The sequence below is a fragment of the Cardiocondyla obscurior genome, linkage group LG12 (assembly GCF_019399895.1).
Source record: "Cardiocondyla obscurior isolate alpha-2009 linkage group LG12, Cobs3.1, whole genome shotgun sequence".
Classification (NCBI taxonomy): Eukaryota; Metazoa; Arthropoda; class Insecta; order Hymenoptera; family Formicidae; genus Cardiocondyla; species Cardiocondyla obscurior.
This window is the reverse complement of record NC_091875.1, coordinates 1499922-1519264: the sequence shown is the minus strand read 5'-3', so window position 1 is coordinate 1519264 and position 19343 is coordinate 1499922. Positions and strand designations below refer to the sequence as shown.

Genomic DNA, 19343 nt, shown 5'->3' with positions numbered 1-19343 from the left:
CTTGCATTTAACGCTAATTTATTTATTGAAGACGTTTACAAATTCTTTTTTCTTATTACCTTTTTGCTTTTACCTTTTTTTTTTCTTTTTTTTTTCTTCTCTGATTAGTTTTCATCCATTTTGAATAATTAAATAGGAAAGCTTGCGAATCGAAAATTTGGACGAGAAGTAAAGGATCGCGTTAACAATCGGGGTGAAATTCGCGCCGACGCGAATTCGACATGTGATACGTATTGTAAATATTATAATAGTATCCCGATGTATCTATATGTATCGTTAGAAAGTAATTTTTGTTGCTGTAAGTTGAACGTAATAAAAGCAATGCGATTTAACTGCACAATTCCTCCAATTAGCTTGCGTTTTTTTCGTCTGATCAACAAACTCGAATTTTTTTTAACGCGCGAGTTACGCGCTATCGTGATTAGCCACAACGCGAAGCTCCAAGATCACCTCGCCCTTATTGTTACCATTCCCCCGCATGAACTTCCGGCCTCCTTGCGGAACTAGAATGACGTCGTCGAAGTTGCCTCTTCGCGTTGCCGGTTCAGTTAATTTATAGTACGCGACCGGTCGATCTGTGTCCCTGTTTAACTCAACGTACGGCTTTTCCGGCTCGACGAGGGTGTACATCTGCGACAAAGTCAATGTAGCACTGTTAGTCTTTAAACTTGCAAGATGCATAGGAAGATGTTGCAATTTTTTAAAAACGTGTCAAGTGTCTTCCCTTTTTTAATATGTTTATTTTTAGATAAAAAAAATATGCGAATCGCTTTGAATCGATTGCGCGAAACAAGGATTTTTATTTTTCAAGATTAACTGACCTTTTTCGTCGCAGGTACGTTCGCGTTCTCGAGGGGATCTCCCGCGGAGAAGGCTAGATCTAGATCGCGAGAGGCCTGCTGCTCCGCGATCGGATAGATCGCATCGTTGTTTCGCGCGTTCTCCAGGTAATAAACTCTGCCATCCACGTAGCTCGCGATAGAGATCGCGATCACGAGTAGAACGGTATTCCTCATATCCGACCACGACTAGAAAATGTAACGCGCGAGGAAGTTCTGAGGGCAATGAAACAAAAGTTTTCAGTAGGAGTGACAGATGCTGGTCCAGCTGATCCGCGAATAAGGCGATTATCGCGTTGTCATTCGTAAAAGCGATTAATTAAACATGCGTGACGTTCTTGCGTGGACGGGATTAAAATGTTGTCGAACACTTGTCGAATCTCTTTAACGAATAATTTTAAACAAACGGGAGGAATGCATAATGCCGTCGGTGAACATGAATAAATACTTCAACAGGTGACAATGTAACGCCGATCATTATGAATAAAGATCGCTTCTTCATGCAGGGTGCATCGGAAGTCGGGAGGGTAGAATTTTCAAACATTTCGGTGTGAAATCTACAAAAGAAATCTGCGTTCTTTTTTTCTTTATATTTTTTTTTTTTTTATGAAGTGCTACCGTATGTCGTCTCCCGTATCATTCGCGCGCGAATCAACCCGCCGCTCCTTAAAGGATCAACGAGGGCAAGAGGTGCACACGCGTTATTGGAGCGCGACGAGAGATTAAAAAAGCGACCCTTTTTTTTTTTCTGCTTTCCCGAGAGAGGATCCGTTGCGAACGGGGTGGTTGCATCGCCCGTGCCCGGATCCTGAATAATGCATGAAATTTGTTCCCCGGAATCGAATCGCGCCTCGTCACCGGCGCGACGGCACGGCGACAAGAGAGCGGGCATAAATCTAAATAATTTCAACCCTCGAATTTTTATTATTCCTATGACTACGACGGTGCACATTTACGTGGCACGCACGGCGCCGCGCCGCGCCGCACACGCACACACGTCCCGGCCTTGCCGGGCCGTTGAATATGCATGTTCGCCACCCCGCTCTTGGCCGGGGGTGTCGGACCTTTGTGCAACCACCCCGCCCGCAGGCCTATGCACATTGCGCTTCTTGCACCGAGTCGTGAAGCAGCCTCGTAGATACTCGTTAGCACCGCCGTTACATCGTGCAGACATCGAGCGTGACGCGCGACGAGGGTTTATCAATTCCACCGCTATATCGAACGTGTTTTGCCGGATTTAAAGTGCGTTTTAACGTATTTAATGTCATATGTCTGCGCGTAGGTTGAGAATCGATAACACGTGGGACACGTCATTTCCATACGTGACAAAGAAGCACCGATAAACGAGATATATAATATGTAGATATCGTTCTCCGTCGGACTGCTTATTCGAAATTTATCGCGACGTTTTATTTGCACATTATAAAATTTTAAATTCAAGTACGAACGGAGTTTTGTCATGATTTCCGTGAGCAAATTTTTTTGTTTTGTTCCTTTTCTTTTTTTTTTTTTTTCAGATTATTGCGAATATCATGGAAGAGCGACATTCACATCTTCGTCCGTAGGAAAATTTAATATTTGAATTTTTGAATGTTGAAGTTAGTCATTACTCACTCGGATCGCGCAGCAGATCGCGATAAATCACAGAAGGAATTAACGAGCGGCGAAGATGACACTTGGTCCCCTTCTCATCCTCATCCCCCGTTCTCTTCCTTCGCCGTTTCCAGTCCCGCCAGTGAAATATGGCCGGCAACTTTTCTCATACTTGAGAGTTTTCCTGAGCGGCGGTATCCCGTCGTATCACGCTGGAGAACGACGGGGACGAGAGTAGGGGGAAGTTATCAAGTGCTCGCGGGATGAGTGCTATAACGTAACACTCACCGCAAGGGGAGGAAAGAAGCGACATACCTCTCCGTAATGTTGGCATAAAGAACGATCGAGAGGACTTTCTTAAATATTGTCGTCACTTTCCTTCCTGATTGCTGTTATTCTATCTTAAAAAAAGCTCTGTCAGATGGAATCAAATTTTATTTTTATTATTACCGAGTTTTATTATCGCTTTTCCGCGATTGCACGTTGATTCTCACGTTTAGCTCCCTTAAATTTCTGCCGCGAAAATAATTTTCATCATTTTATACTTAAACTTTGCGTTCATGAAGGTTTATAAAATTATATGTATAGATGAAACATCTGACTTTGCGTCGGTCTCTTATCACTACCGCGAATCGTTGTCGGTGACGGTGACGGTGGCGTCGCGTTTTAGGATTTCACGGAACTTTAACGAAATTTTAAATAGTCCGCGCGACAACTTTGATTTATAGTTTCGAGAAATCCCAAAATGCGACGCCACCGACGCTTAAAGGCAAATGGCTGCACTGATGGAAGTCAACCGCCACCGACAAATCGACCTAATCGAGGTGCAGTGATGAGTTATATTATATACGTACGACGTATTACATTATTTATTCTATATGTATCACTTGGTTTACTTTAAATTTTTTAGCCACGTATGTCCCTGATCGACAGCAGGAAAAGCTCGAGTTGCATGTTACTCGATGGCAATAGAATGGTAAGACAGAAAGGTTATTCTAGTGTACCAAATAGAGCGTATCACCGAAAAAAAATTTTGCAGGGTATAAGTACTTGGATCGCATTCACTCAACGAAACTTATAACGGATTACTTACTTTCTCACAAGTCTCTCTCAAGTCTTAAACTACGCTAGGCACGATGCAGACGAAACAGTTTAATTTATTTTTGGCACAAACGGCAACGATAGTATTTCTAATCAATTCCGTCGCGGCGAACTTTTTGGGAAAACTTACGGAAGTGGCTCTAACAGGTATGCAATATGTTGTGAGTGAATTAAGTTTACGTACATTGCATTTTATAACATATGTAATTATGTGCATTTTGTAGATAAAGAAAAGATTTCAACTGAGGAAAAAACAGAGGGGATTTTGTCAATGGGGCAATACTTTCAGTAAGTAGATTGTTGTCTAAAATATATAATTTGCAATCGTTAAATTCTATCATAAAATTCTGCTTGTAACTTTATATGTCATACGTATTCTAAATAGAATTCCAAATTGCCAAATTATAAACTGTTTAATATATATTTAATAATTTTTTTTATGTTTTTGTACGTCTCATGTGATACAGAGATATATTTTCGGAACATCTGGCACCTTTCAAAATTGAATTTGGCCATGTCTGTGAAAATCCTACCGAATGGGAACAAAGATTTGAACGACAAGATTTCGACAATAATCGTTACAGCGGCAAGGTAATTAATTAAATATCTTAATTTAATCTAGTACACCGATTAAAAGTTAATTCTTCATTTTCACATATCTGCTTGTATTTAAATGTAATTATATGCTGTCTGTTAATTGTATTTTAGGTGAAATGGGGCAACAAAAATGGAGAGTATGGAGAACAATACTGGGACTTGAATCATTAACTTTCCAAGCTATGTTTCTATTCAAAGTTTTTTTTCTCTCTATCTCGAAATTTAAATTATAAATTACTAATAACGATAGAAGAAATATAATTAATGCAAGTGTGAAAATAGTAAAGACGTAGATCGTTGATACAAGCATCGGTGGTTCAGTGGTAGAATGCTCGCCTGCCACGCGGGCGGCCCGGGTTCGATTCCCGGCCGATGCAGCTCTAATATTTTTGTTTAAACGAACATTTTTGTACTTATAAAAGAGAAATACATTCAATTCTAAGATTACATTTGTTATACCTCTCGAGGAATATACAAAAGTGTATAATATATAAATTTTGCCAAAAAATATTAGAGCTGCATCGGCCGGGAATCGAACCCGGGCCGCCCGCGTGGCAGGCGAGCATTCTACCACTGAACCACCGATGCTTCTGTGGTAGAAGGTCTTCGTTAATCTAAGACAGTGTAAACAGCGACACAGTAAATGTTAAAAATTATTCTTCTTTTTTTTATCGTTACGAAAAATATTAACAAAATCGATTTGCCGTAGTTCATAATGATGCGACAGAGTTGAAAAAACCGCCATGGAGATCGTAGACAGATTAGCGGTCTGTCCATCGTCCAGTTCGTATACGAGCGTCAAGTGTCGCCTGGTCTGCGCCCGCAGAGGTCGTGACTTGCTTGCGAAGCGGGTAGACGGTCTCTTGATTCGACTTCGTGCGATCATATGGCGATTACTTGAAAACAAATCGCGGCTCGGCGAAGTTATGAAGTGCGCGTCTATCTCTCTGGCCGAGGTCAATTACGCGACAGGTGGAATGAACGAGCTGGTCCTGCAGGCGGTCGACAGAGCGAAAACCAAGATCCTATCTAGACAGGAGATCATCGGCGGATGTCGGCTGTGGATGTACGAGACTTTCCGTAGCGGCGCCGACCCTTTCGAATTCGCCGGGTTGGCCAGAGGCGGTCAGCAAGTGATTATTACACGCACCATATGTTATTCGTTATACAAATAATAGATAAACGCGCGCGCATCTCTATAACCTCTAATCTTTTTCGCAGCAAACACATGGAGCCCATTTTTTTTTTGTTTCCGATATTACTTTCCTCATCTTATAATACTTGAAAGAAATCTGGAGAAACTCACGGAGCATCTGTCATCGTACGTTATAATTGACGACAGGATGGTTACCGGAATAAAGAAATTAATTTAAATTTATTAGCTTGATAATTGATTAATTATTTGGTAATTTATTTATGTATTATTTGAGTGCGACTAGTTGCAGCTAATTATTAGTTCAACTAGGACGTCACAGATATATGAGCAAGATTAATGTTATCAGTTGTCGCAGTCCATAATCCGCAAATCGTTCGACACGTCAGCAGGTGGCTAAGCTGAAGATAAATTACGGAAAGGCGATTGATCTCCTGGTCGAGCTGGCGTCGTTGCAGCGCAATTTCCTGATTCTCGATCAGGCCATCGGAACGACGAGACGTCGTGTAAACGGTCTTCGGCACGTTATCATCCCACAATTGGAGCGGACCCTCGTATACATCATCACCGAGCGCGACGAATACGAACGAGAAGAATTCTATCGTCTTAAGAAGATACGAGAGAAGAAGAAGCGAAACGATAGAGAAACCTCCCACGATTTCACTCGGTGCGCCAATATTCTCGAGGACACGGACAACGATCTTCTCTTTTAACCCTCACCTCTTCGGATCCAGTAATGTAAGCAGACAGGTCGGGTTTGAAAAGTTGTATATACAATTTAATCCCCAAAAATCTGTTTAAATCATCATTTTTAATCAAAATTATTTTATTTATATAATTTTAATCATAAATTTCAGTAAAAGCTAATTGAAATTTGACAAGTTTAAGTTTTCTTTAACATTATTGCAGATTCAACAGACTTGATTTAAAGTTTATTGTCACCCTATGACAGACTTGTGGTTCTTTTCCCCGGAGGGTGGAGGAAATCAAATATAGCGACGCAAATGCTCACGATGACGTTATTTCTTGTTCGTGGCTTACATCAATAAACATTTCACTCCGTTAAAACGAAGAAAGAAACAGAAAGGCGGACACCCCGCGATAAATATCGAACTCCTGAACAAACGAGGAGGATGCCAGAGGACGAAATGGAAACGAGAATACGAGAGAAGGGGGACCCGAGTTGCGGGCCCAATTATACCAAGAAAATACAGCCCGTAAAGCCAGCCTTAACTGCTGCCAAACATCGGGATATGATAATGAGAACGTGACCGCTGCTCTTTCCTCCTTTTTAATCTACCCTTGACGGATCTCGTAGGTGTAGCAGCTGTTGAAACCTGCTCTCGCGCAAAAATTCCAGCCTCCCCGATAATTTTGCGTTCAATTTTTATATCGAGCACATAAGGTCTCACAATATTTTAATTAGTTTATTTATCCGTTCAGCTTTAAGAAATGCATTCTTTCTCTCTCTTGAATGTCGTAAATTATGTACATGCGAGCCGCTGACAACCAAAATAACATAATTCAATTTTATCACGTTTTGAAATAAAACCAAAGATCGTAATTAAATGCAAATTTGAACTTTACGGTATATTCGGAATTCATACAAGAAATTTAATTTGTTATATAACAAGAAACTCTTATTAGCGATTTATGAATTTTCCTGTTTTTCACAGCTCTTGAAAGTACACGCTATATGTCTTTCGTTCTCAAGTTATTCCATCTCGGTTGTCAGCGGCTTGCATACAAAGTGTTATCACAAAAATAATTCCGCGCCGCATACCAAAAAAAAAATACCGCGGAGTGATCGGAGTCCGGAACGATCGACTCGATCGCGATTCGATCGTGCTGTACACGGGGAGGACGCGTACGAATGTGTAGGAGCGAGGACGGAAATCTCTGACCAGATGGAGAGGGAAAGGCCAGAAGACCCTGCAAAGAACAGAAGAACGAGCTCGAAGAAGGGCAGTGGAGAGAGGTGGGATAAACAGACGTCACGCTAGGGCGCGATCTCCTCCACTGGGCGAAGTGGCGGCAAAGCGAACGTGTTTCAGCGTTCTCAGTTGCACGGGAACTTCCAGCAGGCGAGGATAACGCGTCGTGGTCCGGCCGTTAATTTCCCGATTAATTCGCGTTAAACGCCACGAGTCGCGCGCGATGGATCGCCACAGCGCGCGCGATTGTTTTCCGTAATTGTATGCGTTTTTTTTTTGTTTTTACATGAAAATGCAAGCAGTTTAAAATGTCGCCTCCTTTGTGACCGACTCCTTGTTGCATTCACAGACTGAAATCACGCTCCTACCGTTTGTTTAAATGCGCGCGTGTCGCCGAATTGTGAATCGTTATTGATTATTACTATGTGCGTGGGTGCGTGCACGTGTGTTCACACAAATGAGTCGCGTAAAGTGCTTTTCTTTTTTTAAAAAAGAAAGGCATCTACGTTGCGTCGCATACATGTACGTATAAAAGAAAGTTTTATTGTGTTTAGAGCATATTAAGTTAAGTTGTCAAATCAAAGTGCGTAAAACTTTATCAAACCGTGAAAAACATTAAACCGCGTTGAAATCTGATTATCGACGATGTTGGAACTTGATTAAATTAAATAAGCCGAAACTGAATCGCCACGCCGGAGAGAAACCCCAGTTCAATTGATCTCACTTAACGCGTGAGCAAGTTAATTAAACTACTCGTTAAGTCGAGATTGAATTTTGACGGCACTTTAAAGTGCGCGACGCGGCCGTAATTATGACAAGAAAGTGAGTTCAATTATTAAATAAATTATAAAATTAAAGCTTCGTTAATGAAAAGGACATCTTGTTCGTATTTTTATAATTTTAACACGCGCTTCTTTGATGTAATTTTTCCCGGCGTCTACGTTCTTTCTCTTGTCGGAGAATTTTTTTTAAGAAATCAAATTTATAAAAATCTTATTTTAAATTGTTACTTAATTGTGTATATATATATATTTTCTAAATATCTAAATTATGTGGTTTGGCTTTTTCAGAGTCTCTAATTAAAATTCTCGCATGATGCGCGATCAACATCCCGGTATGTGGATCGATCGCCGACGAGTGGTACGCAACGCGGAAAATTCTACGTAACGTTTTTGGTGACAGCCGAGTTGGAAGAACGTTTTTTTTTTTTTTTTTTTTTTGTGGAAAATGCGCTGGATTTTGCTGCCGTTGTTAACGTTGGTGCGCGCGATATGGTGCGCGCACGGTGCCTGCGAGCCTATCAGGATCGAGATGTGCCGTGGCCTCGGCTACAATGTCACTGTCATGCCGAATCTGGTCGGCCACGAAATCCAAGGGGATGCCGACTTCACTCTGCAAACGTTCAGCCCGCTCATTCAATACGGATGCAGGTAAACGCGCTCTCTTCACACGTCGTTTATTGTACAATAATAACGTGGGATAATAAGCGCTCGCCTTTGCTGCAAACTGGTTTGCCCGGCTTTGGCTAACCTCTCAAAATCGTCAAAGAAGATTATATTTTTTTGGAATTTCGGTCAATTAAAGAAGAAGTAGCACCACATAGTTTTTACGTTGCTCTTGTAATTCGTTACAGCGCACAACTGCATCTGTTTTTGTGCTCGGTGTACGCCCCGATGTGCACCGAAAAAGTTCCCGCACCCATCGGGCCCTGTCGAGGTTTGTGCGAGCAAGTGCGGGCCCGCTGTTTTCCGGTGCTTCAGGGATTCGGCTTTCCCTGGCCGGCCGCCCTGAACTGCTCCAAGTTTCCACCGGAAAACAATCACCAACATATGTGCATGGAAGGGCCAGGTGAACCCGGACCGGCTAATCCGGTTCAGGTATTTCAACGTTGACGATTCAACCGATGCAGTTGCATGTTACCTGATTAAATGTTCGAAATAATATTGCCTGTTTATTTTAGGCGGTGAGCACCAGCAACGGGCCATGGGGTTGCTCCTGGTATGCCAAATCTGGGCTGTATATCTTTCTGAATCGCTCTGGAAGATGCGCCGCAGCCTGCGACGCCGATATTCTCTGGTCGCAGAAGGACAAGAGGCTGACGGAGGCCTGGATGGCCGTGTTCGCGACGGTATGCCTAGTCTCTGTCGCGATTGCTATCCTGACACTTCTGAAGCCGCGCAAGCGTCCTTTATTAATTACTACCGCGGGTAAGAATGTTCTGACTTTTTTTATTTACGGCCTTAATTGAAACTATTTGAATATCCCTGTTCGAACAAATGTTACGATAAATTATAATATGTTTGCAGAACGTGCAATAGTTTTCTTGACGATCTGTCATGCGGCAGTTGCAATTGGCTATGTGATTCGATTAGCTGCCGGCCGGTTAAACGTCGCTTGCACTCCCACGACTCCGTTACATCCGCAGGATCAAGCCGTCGTGGCTCAGCAGCAGCAACAACAACAGCAGCAGTATTTAACGCAAGACGGTCTCGCCAATCCGTACTGCGCTATCGTTTTCTTACTGCTCTATTATTTCGGAAACGCAGCGATTGTTTGGTAAGTTCTTTTCCGTCATTCTAAATTGATTGGTGATGATAAACTCCGTCGTCTGTGTTGCGATTAAACCTGAAATATTCTAGTTCAACGTGTAACTGTAAATAACGCCAGGATGTTCATGTACTTTGGCGCTGATCCAATTTCATTTAAACGAAAAGGGGAATTTCAACGAGTTGAGCTAATCGCTATTACTAGATTTTAATTGCGCACAGGTGCGAGAATCGGCTGATGCCCGTGTAACATGTTTCAAAGTTGTCGGGTGTTGCAAAGGGCCTTGTTGCACTCGCCTCGCCGAGGCGAGACTGCATCGTTCAAGGTAGGGATAACAATCTGGCAACAGTGTTGACTCCCCTCGTGCCGCTAACGAGCCTCTGACTCCCATCTCGCCCCATCCCATCTCATCCCGTTTATACCGAGAGTCTCATCTTAACGTGTCTAACGGGTGGCATAAGCAAAAAAATGGTCCGCTCGCTTGTGCTTGTTCCGATGACTCAACGTTACGTTACGTTGCATCGCAGAAGATAGACTTACAATTAGTAGCTCGAAGACCAATAATGCGTCTCGCAAAACAAACGGTATACTTTTAATGTAATGTAAATATATCTTGAAATTCACGTCAGGATGTACTTGTTTTTTTTTTTTTTTTTTAGAATCGTCAAATTTTTCGATATTTGATTCTTAAAGATTTTTATTCTTATGTCTTTTTTTTTTGAGAATTTTAATAATATTAAATTTTCTTGTACTCAGAAGTTAATCCTGAGGAAACGAGGAATCACCCGGTATATGAGGTGGGTCGAGGGGAACCTTGTTGCCAGATATGCATGGAGTCAATGGCATTCCATCTTAGAGAAAGCAAGCTGCATGAGAAGAAGAAAGAAAGTGCGAAATGAGCAGAATGAGAAAGAGAGAGAAAGATTGGAAGGTGAGAGAGATGGTCGGAACGATGTTTCGGACCAAAAAACAAGATGATTCACAACGTATGAATACAATTTGCGGTTACGATTGCGCTAACGAGTTTTGCAAAATCGGATCGTCTCGTTGCGCACGTTACGAATTTATTTAAACATTTGATCTGGGCTTCAACAAGTCTGGTTTGCGTGCTTCTCTGTCTTGTAAATCTAGTAGTTGACACATTTTACGACTTGCACGTCCTCTGACACGAGCGAAGAGCTCATTGAAAAGCGTCAAGTTTTAAATGAGAAATCGACAATGGTTGAAGATCGCAAAGATCCGACCCTGAACTCGGGGCCCGAATACTTTTGCGCGTCGTGGTGTAGCAAGCTCTATAGCGTACGGCCATAATTTACATCGAAAGAGCCGATAAACATCGCGCCCTACGGACACGAAACCACGGAGCCGTGCACATGGACCCGTAGGGACCCCGTAGTACTGGCCGCGCATTGTCCTGTCTCGGCCTTCCACCACATCCCTTTTCACGTTATTCTTGGAACATGTGTCAAGTTTACGCGAAAAGCGACCAAAGAGAGATTTCCAGCGGATAAAAGGGAAATTACAATTTGTTCTAATGAAGGTCTCAAAACTATTGGCCCTGCTTTCATTGAAGTTGTCCCGACAATGCATACATTCACGAAAAGACCTTTCAGTCACTTTTACTTTTTATTTATGTTCTTTCTTTCTTCGCGTTAATTGTAAAATTAGTAACGCAATATTGTGTTGAAACTAAAGAGCCCAAAGGCGCCCGAAGGCACTTTTTAGATGGAAAATTGTTAAATTTAAAAACGCATCGACGAAATTGTTCCTGGAATCTTTGATCTCCAGGGCATTGAATCGATAATCGGCGGTGCTACGCCATTGACAGAAAGGGATCCGCACGGCCCCGTGGTGGTAGGTAATCCGGCAGTTTTGTGTTTCCGTTTCTCTCTTTTCTCTCTTCCCCTTCGTTTCTCTCCTCCGTTCCCCGTACCCTGAGAGTTTGACGGCCGTCTCAAGAACGAGGGAAAAAGGACGAGTCGAAAGAAGGGCTCGAGGAAAGAGCTGATCCATCATCTCTCTCTTCGGTGCCCAACCCGGGTCTTAAGCTTAAGGACCCGGATCCGAGAATTTCTCGATAATTTATCCGAGATAAGCGTCCCGCCGACGAGTACGCGTCGGTGGGAAACGCGACTGAGCTGTTGAGAATTTCGATAACAAGTCGGTGTTATCAGGCGCGTTCGTTTCAAGAAAGATGGAACGACGCCGCTTCCACACCTTACGACAATAATAATCGTACAACGCACTTTACAAGATTTACAATTTAAACAAAATACTTGCAATTTTTAATTATTAATTATTAAACTAAATAAAATTTCACGGCGATTATTTAATTGGCCATATGTTCAACAGGTGAGAAATGAGTGAGAATTGCACGTCTTGACAGACTTTTCCATCGTCTCCGACGGGAGTCGTGTACGTGAAGGTAGCAAAATGTTTCCACGCGAGTGAAACGTCCATCGACATCAACCTTTCGCGAATTGATCGCCGGCGAGGACCGAGTGAACTGGCGAAGAAGAGAAAAAGACGGCGGCCGAAGTGGAGAACGGAAAGGAAGAACGCGAGAAAGAGAGAGAGAGAAAGAAGTATCGTCGTGTATAGTGGTCCCGCGGGGTATATAATCAGTGAGATGAGATGAGAGGGGCGCTAGCTACCTCTTGTTTGTTTTGTTAGTTAGCGAGTCGTTAGGTAGTCTGCCTGCCCTTCGCCCTCCCGCCGCATCGGGGTCCGGAGTTGCACGGAAACTGCGAGTGGCCGACCACCCAGCCGTGCAGCAGCGGTCACGGGGAGAGAGAAGAATCTTCCGTGCCACGACTAATCGGCCTTATTACGCATACTTTCACGAGATCGGGCTTGTTACTCCTTATTAATCGCGTCTGCGTCGATCGACCCCGCCAGGTCGGAAACACCAAGCAGACTCATCGTTTTCCTCCTCTTAACACGTATATTTATACACGGTTCACCTGTCTTCTTTTTTTCTTCTCTTGTTAGCGATTCGCCTAAACTCCCATTCGACTCGGTGCGTCGTCCACGGTCTGAGGAGCAATCGTAAGGTGCCAACGTCCTTTCGGGGATTTTTTTCTCTGCTCTTTTTATCGACGTTCCGCGAGCATAATCGCGCCTTCGTGCGCGTCGCGCTGCTTCCATTCATCACCGCGCGGCCGGAATTCGCCGGGCAAGTTTTTGTTATCCCTACGCGACAAATTCGACAAGGGAATTAGCGAATCTGCCGAATCTCCTAGCTCGGTTGCGCTAATCCGACCCTTTCGTTATACAATTTCGGATATGGGTATTTTCGCGATGGAGATATCAAATTTAACATTTGTTCAAGACCTTTCTCACCTCGCGTTAATAAGAGAGACGCTATCTGGAAAACGGCACTGCCTGCAAATATTTCTCGAAAAAGGCCAAGCGTTATTTTTTATTATTCATGTTAATCACAAGAGAAGGCGAAGGTGGCAAGGGTTGCCTTGGTTCGGTAGGTGATCTGTGGATCGTGTAGATGCGCGCCAAGAGACACGGCTACCGTTGTTCACTCAGCAAACATTAGCGGCGGCAAACACTCGAGAAAGTTGACTTGCCTCGGCAGAGACGAGGCTTTTGGCAGCCGGCACTAGGTTTATCCTAAAGAAAATTCATTCTCTATAAATAGACGCAAGGTCTCTTTTTTTTTTTTTTTTTTTTTTTTATAGCGTTTTTTACCTCCCGACTAATTTTTTGATAGGTAGAATCCACTTGATGAAGGGATCTCGGCAAAATAGGCTCGTAAAATAAAAATTTGTGATGAGAAACCTCAGTTTTTATCGCGTTACCTAATAGTCTTTATTGTTGCATTTTAATTTACCAAATCGATCGAGCTTTCGAGTCGATAATTACTTCATCTGATAGTTCTGATTTAAATTGTGATTCTGTATAGTTGTTGCTGCTGTTGCAAGCGTCTTTCGTTCCGCTTTTAAACGACGAGGGACACTTTTGCGTGATCTCGCGCAAGGAGTTGTCGTCACAGCGAAGAAATCGAGATTGGGCGACTCGCGCTGAGAACCGCGTCTCGCTGAGACGAACAATGGTCCAGCGGGTGCGCGCTTGGCCCGGTCTTTCTCGCGTGAGAGACAGAACGCCGCCTTTCTTCGTCCCTGCGGGGCAGCATCGTGCTCACGCACGTGCAACTGCACCGCATCGCGCGCCTGCAATCCGTTCTCCCCGGCAACCAGTCAGTCGGGAGAGAGCGGCTGGCGGTGAAAAGCCGACTAATTAATCACGCGAGTCCCCCTCCCTCCCTCTCTCTCTCACTCTTTCTCTCTCTTCGACAAGATCGAAAAGCAGCGCGAACAGGTCAAACGAGGCGCAAACACTTATGCGGCCGCCTCGCATCGCTTCATCTCGGTCTCGCCCGCGCGTTCCAGGTTGCCTCCTTTCAACTCCTCTCTTTCTCGCTCGTTCTCTCCTCTTTTATTTATTCGAGCTGCAAACTCCCAGGGCCGGTACGATCGCTTCGAGGAAGCGTCTGGAACGCGATCGGAAACCCTACGTCCATCGGCGAGCCCTCGCGCCTCTTAACGTTTTGTGATTTTTGCGACTTCAGCGTACTTTAGATAATATATTTTAATATTAAAAAGTTATAAAATTAATCTAACGTATGCGCAGATTTCGCAAACAATGCAGTAAACCTTGCCGTGTTACTTGATACGATTTCGATTGCAGGTGGGTCGTGATATGCGCGTGGTGGTGCATAATGGCCAGAAAATGGACGAGGACGGCCGGCAACTACAAGGAGGATAGTTTCGGGCTACAGCAGGGATTCTCAACCGTCGCGTCTGTCGTGGCCTGGGGTCTTCCGGCCGCGCACACCATCGCCGTTCTGGTCACGAGAGACGTCGACGCCGACGAGTTGACCGGTGAGCACGACCTGTTATTTAATTCTCATATCTGGAAGGGGCGCACTCCACCTTCAGAGAAGAGCTTCACGAACGTTGCAGATTACGTCTTCGCTTATCTCGCGTTAACGTCTTCATCCACATTCGTGAAGCGCGATTGCCGTCGATAAGAACTTGGTGAACCCTGATTGCGATCGATCTTTTCATTTGGATCCAACGAAGAGCCACGAATAAGAGCCAATCGTTCTACAAAGTTACCGAGCATCAAGTTACTCTTTACGCTGCACGCAGCCTTTGGACTTTTTAGCTGATCGCTGGATCCACGTCGAATCTTTTAGCCTGCGCGGGACCAATGGCGCGCGATATTAAAACTCGCGTCGGTCAGCCTCTAAGAAGAATGCCCGGAGCGGTTTTACGGCCACGCCTCGTTATACCGTTTGTTTTATGAGGTTGCGCCATTGGCGTAGTTGGACGTTGGATCCGAAGGGATTCTTTGTCCCTTTCCAGTCTTCGACAATTATTTTTCTTTTTTTTTTTTTTATTATCCCCGCTTGTTCCGTAACCGGGCCCATCTCTATCCGTCTTTATCACCCTCCCTTCATCCATCTCGGTTCGAGTGGTCCAGTTGCGGCTATTTTATGCTAATATGCGCCGCTCTCTCGTGTTTATGTTCTCGATAAGTTATGCTCGAGAACGACCGCGCCGAGATTAGCATCTTTGAATTAAACGACCGGTTCTCCGAGCGTAGCGATACAACCTTCGATTATTCGCGTAATCATTATATTTACTCTTCGATGTGTAAATATACAGGTGATACGAGTGAGTGCAGCGCACCGTAAATTAACTCCGGTAACAACGTCGGGAAGTCTTATTTTTCGTCGGTTTATACTTATTTTACAATCGTAAAATTTCTCAACCGTCGCGTTTTTTTTTTTTTTTTTTTACCTCAAATTGCATTTTAAGTGTGGATAGTAAATAAAAAAGAAAAACAGGAATTAGGTCGATTCAGTTGATTTGCGGATCGCGGAAGGAATGTCAGCGATGCGCTCCACTGTCGGCATGTCAAATCAACCGCATTCTCTCCCCGTCGCGAAATAAAAATTTTTCCGGTACGTGAGAGTCAGACCGAACTTCTTTGTGCTTGTGTTTTACGTTGCACGCGTAAATTTTCAAACGTCCATATTTATTATAAATACATCATGCTTGGAAAAAGTTACTTAAAGTGTTTTTTGGCGAACCATTCCGAAAATTCATTATTTACGAAAACTTTCAACGCGAATTTTCCATATCTCGTAAAACGCGTAGTCGAATTAATTTGCTGATTATTTCAAGAAATTATGGAGTTATCCGCGCGCGCCCGTAAAGAACAAGCTTGGCTAGTCGAGTTCTTCGTCTCTCCCTCGTCGGGTAACATCCGATGCAAATACCTTTAAACTCGTCTCGCAGGTTGTCACTGTCTATTGATAGGACCAAAAGCTTCTCCGGACCTTTGCGCGCGTTTAGGAAACTTTTATCAGATTCTTGATTATTTGTCCCTCAAAATGTAATTTTTTAAATAATTAGATAAGACTGACTTAATACTTGTTCTAAGTTAGCTTAAATTATTTAGTCTTAAATCTCACATGCAAATAATTATATGTTTAAGAAATGTTTTACAGGAAATTTAATTAATTTTTTTATTGCAGCAAGCTGCTTCGTAGGCCAGCAAAACTCCCATTCTCTGCTCGTGTTGGTGCTGGCACCGCAATTCGTCTATCTGTCGCTCGGCACGACGTTCCTTCTGGTCGGTCTAGCGACATTGGCCTTACCTCGAAGACCAGCGGTGACACCGACGTCCACGTCAACGTCGACGTCGACGTCGTCGTCCTCGTCAACGGCAGCAGCGGCGGCCGCCGCGGCAGTTTTAACAGCATTGACCGCATCCCAGACGAATCCGCTGATGCGACCACAGCGCGAGATCCCCGGCAAGTCGTCTCCAGCGGAGATTCATCGACGACAAAAGCAATTATTGACCCGCGTCGGTATATTCAATTGTCTCTACGCCACTACGATAATCTGCTTGGCCAGTACGACCTTTTACGAATGGTGGGGCCGGGAGACGTGGCTTCGGGCGCCGGAACCGTCCACGGCACCACGCGTACCCGCTCGACCTCTGCTGCAGTTCTTCGTTCTACGACTGGTGGTGACTCTCGGCGCTGGCGTGATGGCTGCCGCGTGGATCTGGTGGCCGGAGGTGTCGCGGGCGTGCCGCAGATTGCCGCATTGTAAGCAGCCACCGCACAAGTGCCACCCGGTCCCAGTCGTACATTGCTACAACGCCGGTACTAACGGCGGCACCCCCATACCTCACCAGATTCATCATCTCGCTCATCTTACGCCGCCACAACATCCCCTGTTGCATCAACATGCGGCGATAGCAAACACGAAAATGCCGCACAGGAGTCACAAGAAACACCGGAAGCACCGGAAACACTACCACTCCGGAAGCGAAACACAAGTTTGAACGGTAGACACACGTACTCTGTCCCCGATGCTTTTCGCTCGCTATTTTGCCTTCCGTACCTAGTGCCTTACGTATCTCAAATGTGATCTCGAGAGAACATTTTTAATCCGTTCGTGTATTTAATTGTGCGGTTCAAACTCCGATCTTGAAATTATAACGACATCTAAGTATTTGAAGCGACTTTAAATGTAAGCTCGGATACCGCCCATAGAAACGATGTGAATGCAATATACTCCTATATTCTTTTTTAATTTTTACGCCTAAAGTATCATCCATTTTAAGTTCTTGTTTAACATCTTAATGGCAATGCACGTTAGCTTGATAGTTGTTCATTAATGTGTTTCTTACAATTTTGTCTCATAGTTATAATAAGTAGATAATCTTATTTTTTATCATTTCATTCAATTTCTCTAATATAAATAAAATCGTGTGCCAAAGTCCCGTAGAATTTAATATTCTTGTTTACGGTGAATTTTTGATCGCTAAATAACAGGCTTGAATGTCTCGCTATTGTTCTCGTAAATTTATTGGACGATATTTTGCATGATCGTTGTGACACGGGCATTTTCTGCATACGCCATTGAATTTATCCGCCCAAACGTTCGTGGAAACGAGAGAACAGGGTGTTCTAAATTTAAACCTCATAGAATCCTGGATTGGGAGGGGAAGAATGCGTGCGTTTCGATCTTTATTTTAACCCGTGCAACGATACCACGATCGCGTAAACGTACATATGTATATAAAATACCGCGTATAACAATTGTAGAACGGTACGGTCGCACCTTGATTCTGTGATGTATATAAATTTCTAGTGGTGCGACTTCCATATACAACTTTAATCACCGTTAGGAAATAAATTTGACTCGTAAATGTCAATTTTCTTCCATTATTAACACATGTTATTCCTTCGTAGACGATGGAGTTCGATTTTACGTTAAAACAAAATATATATATATATATATGTGTATATAAGTAATAAATGTATTTGATATGATGGCTATATATATATATATATATATATATATATATATATATATATATAAGCTATTTAAACTATTATTAATTGTTAAAATAGAGATGCGTAAATTATGCTTTTATGTATAAATTAATTGTAACTGGTGTTTTTTAAGAACAATTTTGAATCAAGTTTTTTTTTAGCCCATCTAGCTAATTTTTTTCAGGTTATGTTTGTGAGAAGTCGAAAAGGTAAACGCTTGGTAAACGCGACGTATGGACTTAACAGAAATCTGGTAAGAAACTAAGCAATAAGAAAAACTTTCAAATGATATCGAGTATCAAAAGAATGTGTAAACTTTTGCAAGAAAAGTTATTAATAAAAGATTGTTGTATTTATTCTAGCGGAGATATAACGAGGACTAGAAAAATTTTATACAAGTTGAGGTTATGTATATAACTTCTGAAACTAAACGGATAAAACGTTACTTTTGAAATAATATTGGCAGATATTATATGTCAAGGAATATAAAACAGCTGGAACATTTTAGTTAATAAAACAGTGACGATGGATGACAAGTTTGAAGAACTCTCACACGACGCTAATATAATTGCTAAACTGAAACAATTCAGCGAAGCAGCCTTTAAAATCCAAGATATGGTGGAATTGATAAAGGATCCTTCGCTATACAAGCTTTCTAACTCGGATAAAATTAAATATAACTTGCTGTTATCCTACAGTCTTAATAGTTTATTCTGGATGCATTTGAGAGCTGAAGGTATACGAGATTTAAAATGTTTTAAGTTTAATGACTATATTGGCATTTGTCACCATAATGAATACTTATATTAAATTTAGGTGTTGATCCAACAAAGCACCAAATCAGGTCGGAAAACGAGAGACTGAAAAAAGCCATGATACGAGCGAAACAAATTAACGACAAGAACACACTTATGCCACGTATTAACAAAGACGTTGCTAAAAGATTTGTGAGAAGTGGTTTGTGGGATTTGAAGCAAAAACAACAACAAAATGTGAAAGCGGTAACTGAAAAGTCTGAAGAGTCACCTGCTACATAAAATTTATTACATATTTTATATTTATGTAAGATATAAAATATATTTCTAATTCATGTTCTTTATTTGAATAATAAGAAAGTTTTTTATTTATTTTTTTTTTTTGCTTCTCTCGCTGGTGGCGATTCGTAGCAAACGTTCTTGAAACTAAGCGAAATTCTATTATTTAAT

At 42.7% G+C, this 19343-nt stretch overlaps 5 protein-coding genes and 2 non-coding genes across 11 annotated transcripts; 5 read left to right on the top strand and 2 right to left on the bottom strand.

Annotated features, from left to right (window-relative positions):
• Nucleotide 1: 1 nt before the first annotated feature.
• On the bottom strand, nucleotides 2-1292 carry LOC139106885 (uncharacterized). The gene is made up of 2 exons (XM_070663938.1): nucleotides 822-1292; nucleotides 2-630 (listed from the first exon to the last, which is right to left on the bottom strand). The coding sequence occupies exons 1-2, from the start codon at nucleotides 1014-1016 to the stop codon at nucleotides 406-408; spliced, it is 420 nt and encodes a 139-aa protein (XP_070520039.1). The 5' UTR covers nucleotides 1017-1292; the 3' UTR covers nucleotides 2-405.
• LOC139106887 (uncharacterized) lies at nucleotides 682-4644 on the top strand. Of its 3 annotated transcripts, none has more exons than XM_070663943.1 (6): nucleotides 682-947; nucleotides 3343-3408; nucleotides 3472-3680; nucleotides 3758-3821; nucleotides 4001-4124; nucleotides 4242-4644. In XM_070663943.1, exons 3-6 carry the CDS (start codon nucleotides 3569-3571, stop codon nucleotides 4299-4301), a joined length of 360 nt encoding a protein of 119 aa, XP_070520044.1. In that variant the 5' UTR covers nucleotides 682-947; nucleotides 3343-3408; nucleotides 3472-3568; the 3' UTR covers nucleotides 4302-4644. The 3 variants fall into 3 exon arrangements, with proteins under 3 accessions (XP_070520044.1, XP_070520042.1, XP_070520041.1); XM_070663941.1 differs by lacking the exon at nucleotides 682-947 and adding an exon at nucleotides 3077-3256; XM_070663940.1 differs by lacking the exon at nucleotides 682-947 and having other exon boundaries at nucleotides 3077-3408.
• Trnag-gcc (transfer RNA glycine (anticodon GCC)) lies at nucleotides 4437-4507 on the top strand. Its single transcript has one exon. It is a non-coding gene; the product is annotated as a tRNA-Gly (tRNA).
• Nucleotides 4645-4647: 3 nt separating the features above from the next.
• Nucleotides 4648-4718, bottom strand: Trnag-gcc (transfer RNA glycine (anticodon GCC)). Its single transcript has one exon. It is a non-coding gene; the product is annotated as a tRNA-Gly (tRNA).
• LOC139106881 (V-type proton ATPase subunit D-like) lies at nucleotides 4687-8064 on the top strand. Of its 3 annotated transcripts, none has more exons than XM_070663935.1 (3): nucleotides 4687-5263; nucleotides 5673-6033; nucleotides 6193-8064. In XM_070663935.1, exons 1-2 carry the CDS (start codon nucleotides 4874-4876, stop codon nucleotides 5994-5996), a joined length of 714 nt encoding a protein of 237 aa, XP_070520036.1. In that variant the 5' UTR covers nucleotides 4687-4873; the 3' UTR covers nucleotides 5997-6033; nucleotides 6193-8064. The 3 variants fall into 3 exon arrangements, with proteins under 3 accessions (XP_070520036.1, XP_070520035.1, XP_070520033.1); XM_070663934.1 differs by having other exon boundaries at nucleotides 5673-6021; nucleotides 6193-8063; XM_070663932.1 differs by having other exon boundaries at nucleotides 5673-8063.
• Nucleotides 8065-8225: 161 nt separating this feature from the next.
• On the top strand, nucleotides 8226-18017 carry LOC139106866 (frizzled-4-like). The gene is made up of 6 exons (XM_070663901.1): nucleotides 8226-8647; nucleotides 8851-9094; nucleotides 9178-9424; nucleotides 9524-9773; nucleotides 14466-14659; nucleotides 16324-18017. The coding sequence occupies exons 1-6, from the start codon at nucleotides 8445-8447 to the stop codon at nucleotides 17139-17141; spliced, it is 1956 nt and encodes a 651-aa protein (XP_070520002.1). The 5' UTR covers nucleotides 8226-8444; the 3' UTR covers nucleotides 17142-18017.
• On the top strand, nucleotides 17157-19265 carry LOC139106883 (nuclear nucleic acid-binding protein C1D). Its single transcript, XM_070663937.1, has 4 exons — nucleotides 17157-18006; nucleotides 18323-18391; nucleotides 18501-18874; nucleotides 18955-19265. The coding sequence occupies exons 3-4, from the start codon at nucleotides 18664-18666 to the stop codon at nucleotides 19173-19175; spliced, it is 432 nt and encodes a 143-aa protein (XP_070520038.1). The 5' UTR covers nucleotides 17157-18006; nucleotides 18323-18391; nucleotides 18501-18663; the 3' UTR covers nucleotides 19176-19265.
• The last annotated feature ends 78 nt before the right edge of the window (nucleotides 19266-19343 follow it).